This window comes from Notothenia rossii (genome assembly GCF_949606895.1).
Source record: "Notothenia rossii genome assembly, chromosome: 7".
NCBI classification, from domain to species: domain Eukaryota; kingdom Metazoa; phylum Chordata; class Actinopteri; order Perciformes; family Nototheniidae; genus Notothenia; species Notothenia rossii.
The window spans coordinates 70,773,354-70,790,048 of NC_136905.1; the positions used below are offsets into that span (position 1 = coordinate 70,773,354).

The 16,695-nt window shown below is 41.4% G+C and overlaps 1 protein-coding gene across 2 annotated transcripts in view; it reads left to right on the forward strand.

Annotated features, from left to right (window-relative positions):
* The window catches only part of kidins220a (kinase D-interacting substrate 220a), a 46,738-nt gene that overhangs the window by 13,315 nt on the left and 16,728 nt on the right, over nucleotides 1-16,695 (forward strand). For both annotated transcript variants that reach the window (XM_079640640.1, XM_079640641.1), the window contains exons 8-23: nucleotides 751-948; nucleotides 1,055-1,153; nucleotides 1,460-1,558; nucleotides 1,868-1,966; nucleotides 2,153-2,330; nucleotides 2,641-2,805; nucleotides 2,987-3,166; nucleotides 3,377-3,542; nucleotides 3,857-4,008; nucleotides 4,529-4,629; nucleotides 4,713-4,898; nucleotides 5,082-5,222; nucleotides 8,634-8,871; nucleotides 9,272-9,357; nucleotides 11,744-11,888; nucleotides 12,219-12,381. In XM_079640640.1, the coding sequence (XP_079496766.1) occupies nucleotides 751-948; nucleotides 1,055-1,153; nucleotides 1,460-1,558; nucleotides 1,868-1,966; nucleotides 2,153-2,330; nucleotides 2,641-2,805; nucleotides 2,987-3,166; nucleotides 3,377-3,542; nucleotides 3,857-4,008; nucleotides 4,529-4,629; nucleotides 4,713-4,898; nucleotides 5,082-5,222; nucleotides 8,634-8,871; nucleotides 9,272-9,357; nucleotides 11,744-11,888; nucleotides 12,219-12,381 (2,396 nt within the window). The remainder of the gene's footprint in view (nucleotides 1-750; nucleotides 949-1,054; nucleotides 1,154-1,459; nucleotides 1,559-1,867; nucleotides 1,967-2,152; nucleotides 2,331-2,640; nucleotides 2,806-2,986; nucleotides 3,167-3,376; nucleotides 3,543-3,856; nucleotides 4,009-4,528; nucleotides 4,630-4,712; nucleotides 4,899-5,081; nucleotides 5,223-8,633; nucleotides 8,872-9,271; nucleotides 9,358-11,743; nucleotides 11,889-12,218; nucleotides 12,382-16,695) is intronic.

Genomic DNA, 16,695 nt, shown 5'->3' on the forward strand with positions numbered 1-16,695 from the left:
TTAGAAAGCCTTTGATTGTTTGATGTGTAGAAAAAATAATATTTGTAGATCCGACACTCTTTATGGCTTTGCACCGCACAATTATTTGATGTAGGAAAATATTTGCCAATGTTTCCAAACACTGTTGATTTCTGATTTGGTAGTCTCAGGAGGCGTTTTAACAGCTGAACACGTCTCATTTTGTGTTGGGTTCATCATGGGTGCCTTGACACACATAGCGGCCTGTTCTCACCAGTGTAGTTTTCACATAATCAAGATTTAATGCTCCCGAGCGCCACAAACTCATTAGTAAACTGCGATATTAAATAATTGATTGCATCGATGACGCAGCGCATCTGTGCTCCTTCGAGTCATGTTGCATCTGTGCTGTCACACACTGATAGATGTGATGGTTCGATATGTAGCATTAATAATCAGATGGAACTATAGGAGCTGATGTTGCGGAGCAATTCATTCATGTGTGATTTAGAGGCTCTAGTGCCTGGGTAAATGTATGAGTTATTGTGCTTGTTGGACAATATATCAATAATAATTTGCCATTAAGCCTGAAGTGTCCCCCAGAGCTGCTGAATTAAACTGATAACATTTGGGAAATAACGTTTTTTAATCATCAACAATCAATTATTGAACATCTGCCATTTTCTACACTAACCAGAATCCTCAAGTAGAGGGAAACATCTGTAGCGGTAATCTTGAACAATTTGACAGAACCTAAAATTGGCTAATTTAAATCTTTCTTTATGTTTTCAGAACTCCATGACGGCTCTGATTGTGGCGGTGAAAGGTGGCTATACAGAGGTCGTAAAGGAGCTGCTGAAGAGTAACCCAAACGTCAACATGACCGACAAGGATGGCAACACCGCCCTCGCCATTGCTGCCAAGGACGGTCACACCGAGATCGTACAGGACCTGCTGGATGCCGGCACCTATGTCAATATCCTGGACAGGGTGAGGCCTCCTTACAAGATGTAGAAGAGTAGTTCAAATGAAATGAAATGAAATGAGAGTCTAATAAAATCCATCTGTTTGTTTTTCCTTTCACCATCTCTATCAGAGTGGGGAGACGATGCTGATTGGAGCGGTGAGAGGAGGCCATGTGGAGATAGTCCGAGCTCTGCTGAACAAATACGCTGATATTGACGTCAGGGGAATGGTAGGAGCTCCTTTCCCACTATCTCCACTGCCTTACTGATGTTTTGAAACAGGCGGGAGGCCTTCTTGTGTTCCCTATGTGATATGTCACACTGCTACTCAATACCGTTTGATCTGTTGTTTCTTGGTAAAGTAAACTTTGCTCTATTAGATTACACGAATATACACCAGCATACTGTTAGGAGTACATACACAAATACTTATACGCGTTATCAGTTCTGCACAATATATGTCTACATTACTTTTTGTATTTTTAACACAGTTTGTAAGATCTTTTACAATATTATCCTTGTCCTTTTCACCACAGGATGGAAAGACTGCCCTCTACTGGGCAGTGGAGAAAGGCAACGCCTCCATGGTGAGAGACATCCTGCAGTGTAACCCGGACACCGAGAGCTGCACTAAGGTACGGCACACTCAATTTTTAAAAAGTAAAGAAATTTTAATTATGTGTACTAAGTACCATTCTGAGTTTGCTGTTTCAAAGTTTCAATTGTTTCCACTGACCATATTGAATAAGAAAAAGGTACAACAGAAATCTACACTTCCTGAAAAGATCTGTTTTAAATATTGATTGATTGAGCTCACCCTAGGCCTTCTGGGATTTTGAAAGTATGTGTGTAGGCAATTGTATCTTTCTTACTTGTGTAGTGTTCAAAATGAATGTGTCTTGTTCAGAATAAAATGCTAAATGATGTATATCTTTGCATTTTAGGATGGAGAGACCCCACTCATCAAATCCACAAAAATGAGGAACATAGAGATAGTGGAACTCCTGCTGGATAAAGGAGCCAAGGTGTCTGCAGTGGAGAAGGTAATATTTAAAACACACTTGCACATCAGACACACCTGAATGGAAACATATCGTCATAACAGCATATTAGCTTGTATACAGGTATTACATCGAGTAACCTGGAGGTTCCTTCTTTGCCCACTTTTTAAAGTGTTTTTTCCAGAGTTTTCTTATAGACATCTGCCAATGTATTTGTTGTCCCTTCAGAAAGGGGACACGCCGCTCCACATTGCCATCAGAGGGCGCAGCAGAAAGCTGGCTGAGCTGTTGCTGAGGAACCCTAAAGATGGCCGCCTGCTCTACCGCCCCAACAAAGCTGGAGAAACACCATACAACATTGACTGCACCCACCAGAAAAGCATCCTCACACAGATATTTGGAGCCAGTAAGACCTTTTTTTCCCATAATATCCAGAAAGTATTGTGTTAAAAAACAAGCTCATAGCCCTGTGAAGCAATTGGAAATGAAACTGCTTTACTTTGTGCCAGGGAATAATTTCCATAGATGTTTACCTTTTGCCCTCTGACGCAGATGCCCAGCCTTGGGCAGCATGCTATCTCCTTAAGGAGGGGCTGCCCTAGCATTTTGTTGTTGTTACCAGTTTGTGACTCCAATTGCTTCAGAAGTTTCCCCCACACTTTGTATTCTCTTGTGCACTTTTTAATATGTTCCCTCTCCCTCTCTCTTTCTCTCAGAGCACCTCTCCCCCTCTGAGTCTGATGGAGACATGTTGGGTTATGACCTGTATAGCAGTGCTCTAGCAGACATCCTGAGTGAGCCCACCATGCAGCCCCCGATCTGCGTTGGCCTGTACGCCCAGTGGGGCAGCGGCAAATCCTTCCTTCTTAAGAAACTGGAGGGTAAGTAAGCATTAAAACCTGTCTCATACAAAAATATAAAAATACAGAATTGTGACAATTAGATTTTTACACTGTGCCTTTCCTCAGGTTCTTCAATACGACTGTAACCTATTGATTTGTTCACCTTATAAATGATTCAAATAACTGAAATAAAACGTTTTCCCTTCCTTCTGTCCATCAGATGAGATGAAGACCTTTGCAGGCCAGCAGATAGAGCCCTTGTTCCAGTTCTCCTGGCTGGTGGTCTTCCTCACCCTGCTGCTCTGCGGCTCACTGGCTATGGTTCTGGGATTTACTGTCGATCCCCAGCTGGCAATCGCCGTCTCCCTCAGCCTCCTCGCTCTGCTCTACATCTTCTTTGGTGAGGAGACAGATTAGCAACACATGAAGACTTACAGCTAGAGTGTTCTCAGTTTCGCATGAGGATGACTTGTGCTTCTCAACTTGGACATTCTTATGGAAAACACTTCCTGATGTTTACGAATAGAGCTTACCGTTGTAATCATGAATTTATTTATTTTTTGGCTTGTGAACTAAAAATTTAAAACAATTCCCCTTGTTCTCTCCACAGTGTTGGTGTACTTTGGAAGTCGGCGTGAGAGGGAGAGCTGGCACTGGGCGTGGGTCATCAGCACCCGTCTGGCTCGCCAAGTCGGTTACATGGAGCTGCTGCTCAAACTGATGTTTGTCAACCCCCCCGAACTTCCTGAGCAGACCACCCGCGCACTGCCTGTCAGGTGATTGTTACACACACACACACACACACACACACACACACACACACACACACACACACACACACACACACACACACACACACACACACACACACACACACACACACACACACACACACACACACACACACACACACACGCACACAGCTCTGTCAGATGTCAAAAGTAAATATATCCAAATTGCAGTCTCACTGGGTTAGTACCATTGCCTATTACATCTTTAATTGTAATGTTAACAACATTGTAAAAATAAAACAGTAATCCCAGTCCAGTGCGAATCCCTGAATAATGTCTATTTCTCTCATCTGACACAGGTTCCTGTTCACAGACTACAACCGTCTGTCCAGTGTTGGAGGGGAGACCTCCATGGCTGAGATGATCGCCACGCTCTCTGATGCCTGTGAGAGAGAGTTTGGCTTCATGGCCTCCAGGCTCTTCAGGGTTTTCAAGAAAGATGAGATCCAAGGTGATGTCGCCATCTTTAGATCTAGTTATGTTTTGACATTTCAACCAGCACACAAAGTTACAGTCAGACTGTCATTGAGATCACAAATTACATTTACATTCATTACATTGGCAATTATGAGCTTGCATTAACCAGTCAACCGCTGACATGAACTAAAATATGCATGTTTGGTGTACAGATTTTGAAGTGAAATATATGCCCTTTTTAAAAAGACAGTAAACCTGGTCGCCTTAATCAGTTTTGTTTTTTTAAATGTAGTATTTAAATTTCTTTTGAATTACTGCACCATGAGAATGAGAAAAGACATTCTCTTTTCAAAGCAATATGAAACTCTTGTAGGCACTGCTTCAAATGAATAGTTTAGGCAGTCTTTTCTCTATTTTACACGTCCTTTCTCAAATGATCTTAATATCTGAAGGTTGTTTTTGTTCAATCTACATAGAAAATGTATTTTCTGATTGTTTTTATCATCTAAACGCACCCCTAACATATTATCCTCTTCTTTCCTCTGGCACCCCAGGTAAGAAGTGGAAAAAAACATGCTGCGTTCCCTCCTTCGTGCTGTTTGTCTTGACACTGGGATGCCTGATCACTGGTGTGGCTCTGTTGGCCATCTTTAAGGTTGGTTAAAGATTATTGCACGTCTCAAACATCTTGGTCACAGGACATCAGCAACACATTTATGTCAATGCTTTTTTCCCCAGGTGGACCCTAATAACTTCACAGTAAATGCAGTGCTGATAGCCATGGCCAGTGTGGTGGGTCTGGCCTTACTGCTGAACTTCAGGACCTGGTGGCAGGTGGCTGACTCTGTCCTCAACTCCCAGAGGAAACGTCTGCACAGTGCTGCCAACAACTTAAATAAACTCAAGAGTGAAGGGTTTATGAAGGTAGGCGAATAAACCATATATTCATTTCACCCAATCAAGGAGCAAATTCTTCTACATCCTGTTGTCATGACTGAATGGGCATTCCATTATTTTATATAGTTATCAAGCTGTAGTCACTATTCCAATCAATGTTTCTTTTCCTTGTTTTGAGACATTGTTTTTATTCCATCTGTCTCACATTAGGTTCTGAAGCATGAAGTGGAACTAATGTCAAAAATGGCCAAAACCATTGATGGCTTTACCCAGAACCAGACACGCATGGCCGTCATCATCGACGGACTGGACGCCTGTGAGCAGGACAAAGTTCTGCAGATGCTGGACACGGTGGGTGTGACCACATGTTTCTGTGGTTGGGAATTATGCTGAATAGGGCTGCAACTAACGACTAATTTGATAATCGATTAATCTATCGATTAATGAAACAATTAATCGACTATTCGGACTATTACTGTATGCCTTGCACAATTTCTCAAACGCTGTTATTTAGCCATCAACTTTTAGATTTACCGTAGCTTGAGGTTGTTTTAGGCATGTGGAAACTAACAATGAAAACAATACAGATGAATACTTGATTCAAAAATACATATATTATTAAATTAACTAAACACATTTTGAACAAAATGAACATTGCTTTTTATTTAAATTAAATAAATAATATTTCACATCAAAAGAAACAACAGGGTTTTAACTAATCGTACTAAATAATGTGATAACAGAACTGTAAACAGAATATCTGAAACTTTAACAAAATAAATAACTCGGTTACCTCTAATCATTAACCCATGTTTGTATAATTGAGTCAACTCCGTGTGTTGCTGCTAGCATACATAATACCTGACGTGGAAACGTTACTCGTGGATGGGGCTACAGAGCTGCTAGAAAGACAGTCAAACCCGGTGCATTCCTCCGTCTGGATGTGGAGCACTTTTGCTAAATGTTTAGACAAATTGCTCGTGTTACCGCCCTTACATTCTAAACTCTTATTGCACTTTTGGCAACGAGCATTGTCCACCTCGAGACGGGTAAAGTTGAACCACACCTCGGAGCGCGTTCTCTCCGCCATCTCCGCAGTGTGTTGCTGCATGTAGCAGCTGCGTGTGTGTAAACTGCCCCGCCCCCTCACACAGACGGGGGAGAGAGAGATCTCGGTTGCGTTTGGATAGTTTAAAAATCAGCTAAGTTCTAACCCTATCTCCTATTCCTTGACCTCTGAGTGAAACGTCACGGGGTTAAGGGATAGTGGATAGGAGAATTCACCAGCGGACGTCATAAATGTGCGTCGGCTGCTGTGGGGAAACTATGGAAACTACAGTTTTCTACACAGCGGACTACAACATGGATGTATAATAAGAACGATGGACTCATCTAGAGACTCTGCACCGTGCTCTGATGCTGTTGCTTTATGCTTTATGAACAACAGAGAAACATATTCTTCATGAACAAATTTGGAATTGAAATAAAAAAGTGAAACTTATGCTCGTCACTCTCTCCCTCCGGTCCACATTAATACAAATGATCCCAATACGTATGATTGCATGAAAAGATCTTAAAATAAATATACATAAATATAAACGTTAGTCCTTAACATCTATCACTGTGTATATCACCATTCAAACATCTTTTAAAAGTTGAACAAACCCCACACAGCTCAGTGAAATGTTGACTTTATTTGATCATTTCAGTAAAAACTAACGTTCATATTTCTCTTTTTGATTATAATACTGATGAACGTTCAAAACAAAGCACTTTGGCAACTTACCACATACGTTTTAAAATGCTTAATAAGCACCGTAACTTTCTTGATATAATTTCTCCGTCATAATCGTTTGTGTCCGTGAACGGCCGACTGTTTAGTGACGTCAAATGCTGCGGCTGCAAGGCATTGTGGGGCAGCATTTTCTCCTCTCCTTTCAGTTAGGGAGGTCCAGTGGTTCCTAAGCTAAAGGAGGTTATAAAGGAAGTTTGAAACCTCCTTTCCTATCCTTCTAGAGAATTCGAACGGCACTTATCATGGCTGCCACTGAGGGACTTCCAGGTCATTTCACTCGGTTAGGAAGGTTCCAAAGCTAAATGGACTATCCGAACGCAACCCTCGTCTGATCGAAAATACATCATAGACGCATTTGTTTGTCTTTTTGCATGTTAGAAATGAGTTGGCGACACTAAGACTGCGATATAATGTTTTTATAGTAATAATACATGACATATCTTTTTTAAATGTCTCCAGTACCGATAAAAAGACCAATAACGTTGGAGCTTAACGGCGCGTAAAACACACGTGATGACGTCACCAACGAATCGACGACTGAATTAGTTGGCAAATAATTTGGTCTTCGATTTTAATGGATTAAGTCGATTAGTTGTTGCACCCCTAATGCTGAATGTCCACCTATCTTCCTTATGAGGAGAGAGCTTATTTGGCTGCTTACTTCGATTGATTTGTCTTCAGTAAAAAACTCGGGACATTTGGAAAAACTCTGGTGACATTAATGTAGCATGTAGAAAGTAGGCTTGTTTTGGCTGTGTTTGTCTATCTGTAGATTTATATGTCAGACAGCTCTATGGCTGTAGGATTGAGCGGTGACAATTCATAGTATAAGGGCAAACATCCTCTGGTTGGTGCTCATGGTTAAAAAAAGAAAACAAGTCAAACAATAGCAAGAAGCCAAAATAGATTTAAGGAAGTATATATACTGGTCTATCATACAATGATGGTTTGAGTGAAAATAAATCAAGATATTACATGCTGCCAGTGTTTTTTTGATAGAAGCTGTGACGAAGCTCTCCCATGTGCCCTGCCAGCACTTTTCTGCTTGAAAAAACACACTCTATATTGACACACTACCTAAATAATAAGTTCCTCTTTTATAATACGGTTATATGAATCACGTACGCTTATCAACATCAATCAATCAAGCACATTTCAAACAACTGACTGTTGTGGAGCTGCTGCCATGTGGCCTTCACTTACACAGGGTCTTTCAGCACTGTGCAGCCACCCAGGTGTTAGCAGCTGGCTCAGCTCGCCTCCAGCTTTACTTTCTTCCTTCCAGCTGCTGTAATAACATTTTCTGCAGCCAAATGTTATTATTCGATAAAGAAATCCCAGTGAAGATGGCAACCTCCTGTGTGCTAATGTAATCTTCTCATATCCGCAACCACCACCAAGTCACCATCAGATATTCAAACACTGGGACGTTTATTTTTTGTAGGTTATACTTTTATTTTCTTCACTTTTTATACTTTTCCTACATGATGACGTGCCTTAAGATGCAGATCATGTGATGGCGCCTCAGTTGCTGGAGCTGACAGCTGCTGCAGGGACAGGGGCTCATCATGCGGGGCGAGGAAGAGCGTGTTGGCCAGTGGTTAACGAACCATGTATGCTTGTAGCACAAATCGATGTCCTGTGACACTTGGACAATGTCCCTTAGTTAGCAGAGTGGAAATCCCCTAACACCATGTGCTGAGGACAGTCAGTTCTCACAGGAGTCAATTCAGTTTAAGGGCTACGGCCGACTCTTGCCTCTAGCTGTCGTGTTTTTGACAATTGATGTGATTGTAAACCGCCCAGTTTTGAAAACAAAGTGGGCTTTGCAAAAAATTCAGCAAATCAGCGAAGCTGTTTTTCATTACAAATAGTTCACACATGGTTGAAAAAACAATTTAATTGAATTAAAAAAAAGAAGTTAGTTTTACACACTAAATTAAATTATGGTTTCTTTCTTATTCCAGGTCAGAGTACTCTTCTCCAAAGGGCCTTTTATTTCCGTTTTTGCCAGTGACCCCCATATCATCATCAAAGCTATCAACCAAAACCTCAACAGTGTGCTGAGAGACTCCAACATCAACGGACACGACTACATGAGGAACATCGTCCACCTGCCAGTATTCCTCAACAGCAGAGGCCTCAGCACGGCCAAAAAGCTCTGCACCGCTGCCCCCGTCAACGGAGAGCCACTTCCTGCTGAGGGTAAAGTATAACGGCTAATTGAACATTTATTGTACTGTTTGGATTCATTTATATCACCCTTTTTTTCTAAACAACATAACAATGGTCAGTCAAATACAATACCAAGGTTGGGTAAGGTTTAGAGATTAGGTAGCTCAAAAACATATTAGTTATTCTTTCCCCAACCTATAGTCATTATTTCTTTATTTGAAATCTTCTTCTCTTTTTATTATAATTCAAGATATTTCATTGTGAACATGTTTAAAGGATTGCTTTCAGTTTATGGCCATTTTAGGCATGAATTGACAGAATGGGAAAATATATTATTCTATTTTATTTGAGAGGTACATTTTTATTTCCGCATGCAAGCATTGGTGAGATGTGAATCTCTATGTTTCTCTTTCTCTCTCTCTCTGATCAGGATGGCATGAAGACTTGGACAGGAAGATGTCTCAGACCAGCATGGACCAGGCCAAGTTTGGCAGCAAGAACGCCCTCAACCGCAGGGTAACCGCTATTCAAGTCAAGATTATTTGTGTAAACCAATATCACATACGATGTTTTGTTGGGGTTTACATTTCCACATCAATGTTCCCAACCCGGCCCAAGATCTAAAGAATACCGTGAAGAACAATGGCACACAATAAAGACTATGGGAGAAGCATTTTGAAGAGAAACCCCCCCTTGCCTAATGGCTGGGGATGTGTCATAGATTGTAACAATGGCATTAATAATAGACAGGCAATAATAGAAAGTAGGATTATAATATATCCAAATGAGATATGGAAAGACCAATATATCAAGCACTGCTTTTCTACTTGTCATTTTAAATAGAAAGGGTGCACACCCCATCGTTACCAATGACAACCAAGCCAACAATAATAAGAAATCGCAGAAAAAGCTTTTGAAACCAAATGAAAGCAGAGACAGATGAACGAGGTAAAATAAATTAGTTTTCCCACCACACTTAATATTCCCACAACGCTCATTTTATCTGGAAATACCATAGCGCTGGAAATGAATGATTGATGCCTTGACATTAATCAAACAAAATTAAAAAGCAGTTAATGCGCTGCAACGAGAAGAGAAAACATGGGATTGGGATTAGAGATGCTGCCTTGGAAGCCCCCCCCCCCCTTGCTCTCTCTTTTTTTTTCCGGCCTCCTCCCTGCAGTGGGGGGGGGAGGCGGTGGTGCAGTACAGACGTTGTGTTGGCAGGCAGTGCGGAGGCCAGAGGACAGAAGGAGACACACAGAGACGAAGAGAGAGGTGCTCGGTGTGCGGCCAAGGTTCCTGGTGTAATTGATGTAATGACTGTTTATCCTTCCTGCTGCGTTGCCACAGCCTAATGACAAGACCTAGCAGCAGTGGGTCCCTGTGACAAAACACTGGCACCAGGACTGCTGGCAGGAGGCTAAGTGACTCTGCTGCTGTCGCTGATGCCTTCCTCCCCCCTGCGAGACCTTCCCTCTACCCCTCCCTCCTTCCCGCCTCCTCCTCTTGTTTGTTGGTTTGACATTTGTTTGTACCTCGGGTTTATCTAGTACCCTCAATTATTGGTGTTGGCCCTTCTATTATGGGGAGGCATTCTCTTTTTATTTGCCCTCTGCCACTAGCTAGCTCTTGGCAGGAGGGCCCTCTGTCTACAAGTGGAGATTAAAATGAGGGCAGGAGGGGGAAATTAATTAGTGGCTCTTCATTTTCATGTGTCTTCTCAAGTCGCGGATAACATTAGGAGTATCTCTACCATCTTCTTTCCATTTTTTGGGAATGAATAAAGTCCTTTTTTATAAGGAAAATAACTCTAATAAATCCACCACCCTCTCAATGTATGACAATGGTTCACAGAAAAGTGTATCAGCAAGTAGAAAAGCACCAGTGAGAGTAAGTAAATACAGACACAATCATCCGAACCAATGAAGCTGTAAATCTAAAGTCAAAATCAATACATATTGGACAGTCATCCACACAGCACTGTCTGTATGCTGGACCTTTTCAGTTGTGACTGAGTGGGGGCCATATGCCTCGTCTCACTATAGAAAGAGGTCATGAGACTGGCATTATGACTTCAAAGTCAACCAAAAGCCTCGCCTTGGCTCATGACCACAGCAGCTGTCTGATATCATCACAGATGTTCTCTGCTAGATCTGTGTCAACAGCTCGCCTGTGTGTCATGACTGTTCAGCTTCGGACAGTGGCTCTTTGATTTGCATTTGTAGTCATAGGGATTGGTATGTTTTGCTCATTAAAAGATGGATGATGTAGTGGGGAAGACAGAAGAAGCTGATGTTTTTAAAGTTAAACTATTAAATAAAAAATGTTTGCTGGATTATCTTTACATTCCGAAACTGCTTGTAAACCATTGATAAAATGTTGAATGAATAAAATAGCCCAGAAATATATAATTGGGTTGCATAACGTAAATATAGATCAACATGGATATGACAACATGAGGCCGGCTATCCACCTTCATCTACATTTCTTTCTCAATCTAGTGAAGCTTAAGGTTTTACAGTGACATGAACCGAGATGACCCTCGAGCCTGAAATGCCAGCGCTCCTGTCTCACGTTGTAAAGCTCGCAGCGATGACGCAAAAGTATCAAAACGTGTGCTAGGGTCTGTTCATGCTTTTGTTTAGCATGCTTTGGTTGTGTTTGTTTTATTTCTGTGACTGTAAGAGAGTTCTTCTTCGCCACTGGTAAACTGCTATATTTAATACACCACTTTCTTTCATAAAGTTTGAATAAAAATACCATTCTGATACATTAAAGCTGCATTAAAACACCACATATAATCATAGTCATAAAGACGCATAGTGTCCAAGCCATCTAGAAAATGGTACAAATCGAAAATGTCCAATCTTAAGCTAATTTAGGCTCTCTGTGTGTATAGGACACATACAGGCGTCGGCAGATGCAGAGGACCGTCACGAGACAGATGTCCTTCGACCTGACCAAGCTGCTGGTGACTGAGGACTGGTTCAGCGACATCAGCCCACAGACCATGAGGAGGCTGCTCAACATAGTCTCCATTACAGGTAAAGAAGCAACAATATTCTGCTTAAGAGCCACCATCATTTCGTTATATTAACAAAACAACAACAACAACAACAACAACCCTAAATAAACTCTTAAATTCAAGATGATTGTCAGATTTAGCCATAGGGAAGAAACACTGAGGATGGAGGAGGGAAAAAACCTAAACACACTGATGGAATTTAATACTAGACCGCTAGAGGTCAATATTATGTTACGGAGGGCATTTTAATGAAAACTTAGCTCATAGGTTTCTGAGATGACCTTTGTTTTCTCAGACAGATTAGACCGGCGACTTCTTAGGCCACTAATCCTCCTCACCTTTGTTATAGGTCGTCTTTTGAGGGCCAATCAGATCATCTTCAACTGGGACCGGCTGGCCTCTTGGATCAACCTGACCGAGGAGTGGCCTTACAGAACGTCATGGATCATCCTGTTTCTGGAAGAGAGTGAGGGAGTGTCCGACCACACTGCTCTCAAGACCATCTATGAGAGGTACACACACACACACACACACACACACACACACACGCACACGCACACGCACACGCACACACGCATAGACAGACAACACCCCCATCTCTTTAGCTACTAATCTGTTCCACAAGCTGTACATGCTTTCTTTCTTTTCTAACTTATCTTGGGTGAAGACTCTAGCACACTTAGGTGACCTTTCTTAGTTTAAGGACCCGGTGTTGTTGGTAAACTATACGCCTGTGGTTTCTGTGTCCTGACCTCTTTTTTTTTACGAGAATATCCTGAACAGAATTTAAGTTTTGCATTCAATAAATACTCCCATTTCTTTATGTTTTTTCTTTGAAATACTGATATAACTAACTCTTACCAGGAGGTGGCAGTAGAGGATTTGGTTTTCACTGTTAGCAACATTAGTGCACTGTCCCTGAGAATAGCTTTGAGTGCAACAGTAATTAGCAACTGACAGACAGATTTTGTAATTGATCATAATGCACAAGTCAAATAGATGACTGTAATACAGCCTGGTCTTCTCTGGACTAATCCAGGGACACTTTTCCTTAAAATTGGACAAAAGAAAGACAATGCTCAGGCATGTTTGTTTGAGCAGTGAAGGAAAGTATTGCGTTTGTGTGTGTATTCAGTACGACTGTTCATGCCTTTGTATGTGTGTGTGTGGTCACGGATGCTTTTCAGCATGCTAACCGCAGACAGGAGGAGGAGGCCGACACGGGCCGAGTCGCTGGGTTTGGGTGCTGCTGTGTATCAGTCGATGGCCTTTAAAGGTTGCACTCTGTCACAATACACTAGTGCCTATGACTCCTGCGGCAGGGAAGCGTCACAGACAGTTACTGTCAGCCAGTCAGCCAGCTAGATTCAGCAGACATCCCTCCCTCCCCCATCTCCACAGCCTCATTAGAGTAGGTTTGCTTTTCAGAGGACAATAGGAATTACCTTCCATTTCTTTGATGTTACAGGGGACATGTCAAGTATGAGGGGAGGACAGACTACAAGGTATTCGAGGAGAAGCATTTCAGTTAGCGGTTTCGATTATTTTAGCTGAATATGATGATATATGCCCTCTACAAATGTTCATTTATGCGGTAAAAATGCACTTCTCTGTTTATCTTTATGATGTTTCATTATAGTGGACATCCTTAAGGAGTTGTGCACACTTTTTACCACAAATATTCTGGAAAATCCGACTCAGATATATAATTATACACTGGAATAGCCATCAAATGCTGCTGTGTTTCTGCATCTTGCCTGGATTTGAGCGCCTCCTTCCCCACATCACTGGATTGTGCTTACACCGCTCATTAGCCTTAATAAAGCCATCGTCTTGTTGTTGACCAACGGCCCTGTCTTTCTTCATCTTCCTCCTCACTGGCTGTCTTTCCAAATGGCTGCTCTGTACTGTAGTGGCCGTCGGAGGAGCAGCCTTAATGATGATGACAGGAAGCCTCAAACAGGCTAAACACAACGCCTAGCCTAGAGGCCTTATCTCTTGCACTAATCTTCTGCTGATAAGACTCAGGCCTCTGTCTGTGTATCTTTTTCCGTCTCTCTTCTCTTTTCTTCCCCTTCCTTATGATCTGAGGCTCTTAAGTCCCTTTTATTATTCTGTCTTTTTCCCTCAGCAGTCGATAGGCCCTTTACTGGCCTCTCACAAACTCAAGCCCCACTGTGTGTCTGCTTCAGAAATGGATATCTTCTTTTTCTTGCTTTCCTTTTTTTACATGAACACCACATGAGCACACTCGCACATATCACATGTTACTTCCTGTATAGTATACTTAGCATCCTTTTGGTTTAATTCCGTTACCAGCGCAGTTAAGCCCCTAATGTGTGGTCATGTTTGTGTTTCACATGCATTCATAGAAACGAGTTATTGTGCTCAGCCATTTTTACACAGGGGAACAACACATCCCCTGAGCGTTACTAAGTGAATATATTAGTGGTGAAGTGAACGTGGGGGTGAGTAAGCCCCTTATAGGTCAACTGTCGCCCTGCATCTCAGTCACATAGCTGCATGCTCTTCCTCTCCTCTTTGTAAGGCTTGCTATGGCTGAGTACATAGAGAATCAGAAATATTACACTTTCTTAAGTCATAGTCTGGAGAAATCTTCAAAATAATTGCCTTCTACAGCTACATCTGTTAAAAGATAAGGTTTAAATATAGGTTTGATCCTTGCCTGAGGTCTTTTGAAGTTGGCTCAGTTTTATACCCTTCTAAATTAAAACAAAATTGAGCCATCCACTACAAAACCAACAGGGAACATTGCATGAGTTACATATAGAGTGCCTCTCAGGGATGACAGCTACTCTATGGCATGTACCTGAACTCCTAGAAAAGAGAGAAAAAATAGAAATCCACCCGCCCACCTTTGCCTCATATCTCACACAAACACTCGCTTTCAAAACGGCTAAGAGCTGTTTTTAGCAACTTGCCTGGCAATAACAAGTGCCATGAAGGGCTGTGAAGTGTCATTGTAGGACACGGCGTGAAGAGAAATGTGTAGCGCTAATTCCCGTAGCGGGAGTGGGCCAGTACAGCCTTCCTAATCTGATGGAGAATGTGTAATCAGTTAATAACCTCAGCGATTTCTATCATTAATGGTAAGACCGGTGGCTGCCGGGACTAAAGCAAGGTAGCAGGGGGGGAAACAACAAAGATGCCACTGTGTGTAGGAGATATTAGTTCAAAGCAATCAAACACACACACGAATTGCAGCTAAAATGTTGGTCTCTCTATTTACGTTGAGTAAACTCCAAATCCCCCCTCGAGCAGTGAGCCATCGCCGTGGCCTGCCCAGTACACTGACTGAAGCGGAAAACGAAAAACGAGAAGTGTTTTGGACCGATCCTTTCATTTGTAGCTGTCAAATTAACTGCCCCAAATCCGTGTTTCCAATGCTGTTTTTCCAGCACGGGCTAATTGAATTTAGAGCCTGCAGCCTTGTGACTATCATTTTCAGCTGTATCATTTATTCCTTGTCAGTATCCTAGTTTGTTCTCAGGAGCCAGTTGTTCCTTGTTTTAGCTGCCATTAGAGACTTAACGACTATCGCTAACCTAGCTCTCTCCTGCTTCATGGTTATTGCATCGAAGCAGTTTTGCTATTTCCAGAGACCGTTGATGGGCTTTTGTATGTTTATTTTCTTGTTGTTGTTTAGAGTCATTACATTACAGAAAAACTGTTAGTAGAGGGATTCCAAGTGACTGAGCAAGTACAGGTTCTTTCTGACCTTATCCCTTTTGATTTGAACACTTTTAAGAAATATATGGAGCTACATATTGGCAGACAACCAAAACACAGATATATCTTATTTATGAAAAAATATAACAGTATTGATGTTTGGCCTTCGGAAAGCTTTCAGTAGGTTAAAGCCCTGACATAGGAGTGAAAGCTCTAACATCAATCCCACAGTGAAGTAGGGCTGCTCAATTCATCGTATTTTAATCGCAATTACGATTTTAGCTTGCAACGATTATGAAAACAACATAATCGAAGTAAAACGATTACGGTATTTATTTTTATTTTATTTAAATTTTTAAATTTTTAATAATTTATTTTATTGGTTTTTCAGTTGAATGATACTTAAAGTTCAGGGTAATCAACTGTTAAAAACATACTGTTCACATTTTATTTATTCAATAAATGGATGTTTTCAAAGTAAATGGATAATCGTTTTTAATAATCGTGACATAAATTATCGACCAAAATAATCGAGATTATGACTTTTGCCATAATCGAGCAGCCCTTCAGTGTAGCATGGATATATAAGTTTATTCAAGTTTAGGGGTCATAATCAGCTCCCTGTGTCTCTGTAATTCCTGTATTCCTTAACACTAGAACCGCCAACGGGTACATTTTACCCGGAGCTGTTTTTTGATTGTATGTAACTTTTGTTCAATAACATATTAAAGTCTCCCAGTCCGTGACTTTTCCTGAAAGTGTGTTATGTAGCACCCTCTGTTGTTAACAATTGTCAATATGAAGTCAGATTGAAAAAATCGCCAAAAAAAATGCCATTTATACCTATATCCGCCAGCGGGTAATATTTACCTCATAGAAAATGCAGTGTAAACATGACGTGTTGCTATAGCAACGCCTTTTGTCTACTGCAGTTCCTTATATATTGAGAGAGATAGATAGATAGATATAGATATATTGATAGATGGATAGAGAGAGAGAGAGAGAGAGATAGACAGATAGATAGATAGATAGCTATAGATAGTGTAACATCTTGGAGAATACAAGATCTTGGATGACTGAGCTCACGTTGAGGACGTAATGCATGTGTGCAGGTTACGTGCCGGTTGAAGAAAGAT